Here is a 5,031-nt window from a genome sequence, read left to right as displayed (position 1 = left end):
CCAAAGGTTCAGAATCATCCACGCCAGTTCAAACAATACCTGCTATGTTCCTTCAGAGCCATCCATATTCCAGTGACTCTATGAAAAGGAAGAAAATAGATGATGCAGTTATTGAATTTCTTTGCAAAGATATGCAACCTACCTCTGTAGTTGAAGATGCTGGTTTTAAGAAACTGGTCACTGTGCTTGACAATCGTTATCAAATTCCTAGTCGGCGTACAATAACAAGAGAAATTCTACCAAAGAAGTATGAAAGTACGAAAGCAAAGATTGAGGAGATGAACGCTGCTACTTCTGTTGCTCATACCACAGACATATGGACATCATGCCAAACAAAATCCTACTGCTGTGTTACAACTCATCTAATAAATGGAGACTGGGAGCTGAAGTCATACCTTTTGGAAACCTTTCATTTCTGCTTGGATCACACAGCAGCCAATATTTCGATGGAGTTGCAACGAGTTGTTGAAAGCTGGAACATACAAGATAAAATAGTATGTGTGGTCACTGACAATGCTGCTAACATGGTGGCTGCTATTTCATCAACTCGTTGGCGTCATCTACCATGCTTTGCACACTCTCTAAATGTTGTAGTCCAGAACTCAATCAAGAGTGATCCTGAGCTTTTTGCAGTACAAACAAAGTGTAAAAATGTTGTTTCACACTTCCATCGCAGTGTTAAATCAACAGAGAAGCTAGGAGAGATCCAACTCCAACTTTCACTCCCAGAGCACAAGTTGGTACAAGATGTTTCCACTCGTTGGATTTCAACTTACATCATGCTTGAACGTTTTTACGAGCAATTTGAAGCAATAACAACGACTCTCTGTTTGGTGAATCAAAATGATCTTTGCTTGAAAGCTGACGGGAAGGATAATTCTAGAGCACTGCAACTATTAAAGCAATTTTTAGAAGCCACAGAGAACATATCAGGGCAAGCATATGTTTCTATTTCAATGATAGTTCCTTTAACGAAAATTCTTCAACAGCACTGTAGCTCACTTTATAGAGCCAATCCTTCCTCAGTACTTACTGGATCCCTGAACTCAGAACTGAATAACAGGTTTACGTCTATTGAGACCCACTATGTCACAGCAGTTAGCACGCTACTTGATCCGCGTTTAAAAAAAATTCCTTCGTTGACAAGACAGCCCTTAGCCACACAATAAACAGAATAACACAAGAGTTACAAACGGTTGTTCCCGAACCATCAATCAACTCAACTGATCAGGATTCTTGGTCACCTGACATGGAAGAGGCCTGAACTGACAGTATTTGGAACTCATTTGACCAAAAGGCTTAGGAGTCACAAATTCATCGAACTTCTACTGTTGAGACAACTAAATAAGTCAGGAGATACTTCGAGGAAGCCGTCATTACTAGAAATAAAGATCCTCTTGAATGGTGAAAAGAGAACAGCTGTCGTTTCCCATTGTTAAAAGTGCTAGCAAGACGTTATTTATGCATTCCAGGTCCATCTGTCCCTTCTGAAAGACTTTTTCCAGGCAGGAGTCCTAGTTTCTGAAAGAAGAAATCGTATCTCACCAAAGAATGTGGACATCATTTTGTTTCTCAACAAGAAATTAGACTATAGTTTAAAGTGTTATATTTAATAATCTGATATTGTGTTAGTATTATTGATATTCAAGAGTACTTAAGACAACACGTGGTTCTGCGCATGCGCATTTGTCAGTATTCGGAATTGGTATTCGATTCCACCGATTCCAGTCCCAAAAGTATTTGGAATCGGAATCGAATGCTAATTTCTGGATTCGCCCATCACTAGCCAGTATATGAGAGTGAATAGACAAATGATACGAGAAAAATCAAAGCATTTTATGGCTCAGCATGATCCAACTGCTAATTTTAAAGCTAGTAAAGGCTGGCTTCATTTGTTTCTTAAAAAGACCCTAAGCTTGAGAAGAAAGACAACCATTTGCTAACAAACTCCGAGAGATACCATACCCAAGCATGTGAGCTATTTAATGCACCTTCAACAGATTGGGGCTGTGCAGAAGTTTTGTTTCAGCAAACATACTTGCCATTGACGAAAGGGTGCTATATGGACTTGCCACCTGAGACTACAGTAGATGTCCAAGGAGCAAGTAGTGTGTCGAGACACGTGGTCATGAGAGAGACCACTTCACAGTAGTTTTGACAGCTTGTGCTAATGGAAAAAGATGAAACCCTTTGCAGTATTCAAAGGTAAAGGCACTCGGCTAATTAATGATCTGAAAAGTATCAATCAAATTGTTATAAGATTCAGTTCAAATGGCTGGATGAACAATAAGTTAACTTCTGACTACCTTCGCTCTATTATTGGTACTCTTAACTTTCCACAAAAGGTTACCTGTTTGGGATGCATACAAGTGCCACAAAATTGAGGCTACAAAGGCACAGACAAACAGACTCAAGATTCACGGTGCTGTTGTACCTGGAGGGTGAACTAAATTTATCGAAGCCCCTGATAATACGCTTTAATTTACATATCCTATACCTTTATAATTTCTTGTGTTTGGGCTTGGTGTAGCAACCATGTAACAAGTCAAATCAGTCCAACTAAACTTTGGTAGCTTTTCTGGCTCCATGATCCACTGTTTAATAGCATATCATGGCATCAACGTGTATAAATGTGCTTTCTGCCACCCAACATGGCAGAAAGAAAGCACCGACACATAGTAATTACTTCCGCTGCAACTCCTCTATCCACTAATACAAAACAACAGACACAGAGATATTAATAATCAATGCATACACCAATAATAATAGGCAGTGGCTATAGATCCGGTAACCGGATGCATTTTGCAGAGCTATAGTTCCGGCAGTCCATTTTTCTCCGTAAAACAGCTTGTGTGTGCAATAGTGCAAAATGGAACTTAGTCTTTTATCAAGAAACACTAAACCCTAATCCCAAAACCCTACTATCACAGAAAATAAGATGTATGAGAGGGCGCTTTAAGAACTAAACACTAAACCCCAATCCCAACCCTACAATCCCGGAGGCTAAGATGTACGAGAGGGAGTTTATTCTTTGACATAAAAAAGCCAAAAAAAAAAGCCAAAAAAGGTATGTAAAAAAAGAAAAAAAAATCAAAGACGGTAGCATACTTTTACTCAGTAGTCCTGACCAGATTCGAACTACTTACAACATCTGTGCAATCTACATAAACCTCTCCACTGCACCACCACGACCCTGCTGCATCAACATTGCTGACTGTTGTATTTATACTGGAAATCTGTATATAAATTTGTGTATTATTTTACTGGGGTAAAGCCCCAGTATACTATATAGGGGCTGCTGCCGGATGTAACAACAATAACCAGAAGTCGCAACCACTGCCAGACGTATAGCTCTGCCTGACACGTCCGGTTATCGGACCTATATCCACTACGATAATAATACAAAGACATTATGAAGTTAGGTCTCACAATAATTAGCTATTGCTTTAAATGAACTAGGATTTTATCTGCAGCTTTAGAAGCGGAAACTCTACTAGATCTTCTAGTCCCTTTAGCTGAAACCTTCTTTTCCTCCTTAGAGACAGTATCACCTTCCTGGTTAATTAGTACGTGTATTGAATCTTTCACCACTCTCTATGTTATTTGTTATCACTTCAGCGTTATCTATCATCTCTTCAGTAATACTGCTGGCTATTAACTGCTCTTCTGGTTGACACTCTTTCACTTCAAGTTGATACAATCGCTGTACAGCTCTCAACAAATTTGACTTGTGTCCTGAGATGACACCCCTACAATTCTGACCATCATGCCCAGTCATAACTTTATGCACTCATCCAAGTTTCCAGAAACCTATCTTCTTATCTTCAATATGAATAATGACAATGAGATGTGGCTCTATATGGACCAAAACAATGAGCTTCATGGAGCTCCATTCAATAATGCACCTTCCACCGTTTACAGAAGTGATTCATTATTTCTTCCACATGTCTCATTCCTTAGTCAGCAGCTGTAAAGTAACATCATATTCTTCATCATCTTTATAAAGAATGCATTCAGGTAAGTTCAAAAGTCTGTACGCGATGAGTAGATGTGATGGAGTGATAAGCTCTTCTAGATCACCCCGAAAGACAGTTAATGGTCTGGAGTTAATGATCATCTTCACCTCAATAATGACAGTAGACTGTTCTTTCAGATTCAGTTTCCTTCTACCAATTTTTTCTCTTATACAACATTTGACAGGATTAACCACCCGAATATGCCACCCAAACAAGGGGCCTTCTCCACATTTGACTCAAGAATCCTCTAAACACAGATAAACATCAGGATGCTTTATTTATAATCCTTGCTGCTTCTTTAAGTGGTTGTAGCAATGTCTGAGATCATCCTGTTTGGTAACACACAGTTAACAGGAAACCTTCAGAAACACCTAAAAAAGGACTGCACAGACATATTATTTACAATATTTTTAATGGATTGCTCTGATTACGCAACAAGTAAACTGGTACACCAACATTTTACTCTCACATTCTCTGTGCTCTTTCATAAAAAATATCCCAGCAAATTCAACTTCCGTACTTAAAAATTGAGAGGCTTTTCTCACTCTAAATGCTGGGAGGAGGTACTGGAACACCATAATGCTTTCTTTCTAATCTTTTGCACACAATGCAATTATGAACAAACTGTTTCACTCTTGCTCTGCCTCTAATTATCCAATGCATACATGGCACATACATTAACGTTCTTTATTACCATTACGATGCACTTGCTTGTGGGCTCTTTTAAAGGGCAACCGACACGAAAAATCGGGTTTTGATTAAAAATCAAAAATATTTTCATTATGGTGTAGAATGACTTGCAAAAATACTTTTGGTGCAAAATAATTGCTCTTTCCTAGAGAAAAACTGCTTTAAAAGTGCATAATTTACTTTCTCATTTCTGCATCCTGTATTTAGCAAATGTGGGTGTGGTCACACGTGACATCACAAGAGGGAAGATGGTTGTTTGCTCCATTGGTTTATACACAACTTCATGTTAGATTTCTGGAGTTTTGACAATTTTAATGCAGAAAAA

General features: G+C 38.6%; 2 protein-coding genes across 2 annotated transcripts in view; one reads left to right on the top strand and one right to left on the bottom strand.

Moving 5' to 3' along the window:
• Positions 1-278: 278 nt before the first annotated feature.
• Positions 279-1,169, top strand: LOC100638930 (zinc finger BED domain-containing protein 4-like). The gene has a single exon (XM_011412036.2). The coding sequence runs from the start codon at positions 279-281 to the stop codon at positions 1,167-1,169; it is 891 nt and encodes a 296-aa protein (XP_011410338.2).
• Positions 1,170-1,214: 45 nt separating this feature from the next.
• LOC109580399 (uncharacterized) overlaps positions 1,215-5,031 on the bottom strand; it is a 9,850-nt gene continuing 6,033 nt past the window's right edge. The window contains exon 6 of the mRNA XM_019993484.1: positions 1,215-1,325. Within this exon, the coding sequence (XP_019849043.1) occupies positions 1,215-1,325 (111 nt within the window). The remainder of the gene's footprint in view (positions 1,326-5,031) is intronic.

This window comes from Amphimedon queenslandica, unplaced genomic scaffold, assembly GCF_000090795.2.
Source record: "Amphimedon queenslandica unplaced genomic scaffold, v1.1 AMPQUscaffold_13493, whole genome shotgun sequence".
NCBI classification, from domain to species: Eukaryota; Metazoa; Porifera; class Demospongiae; order Haplosclerida; family Niphatidae; genus Amphimedon; species Amphimedon queenslandica.
This window is presented reverse-complemented; position numbering and strand designations above follow the sequence as displayed.

Coding starts and splice junctions, on each gene's coding strand:
- LOC100638930 (XM_011412036.2), top strand. CDS start 279: ATGAACGCTGCTACTTCTGTTGCTCATACCACAGACATATGGACATCA.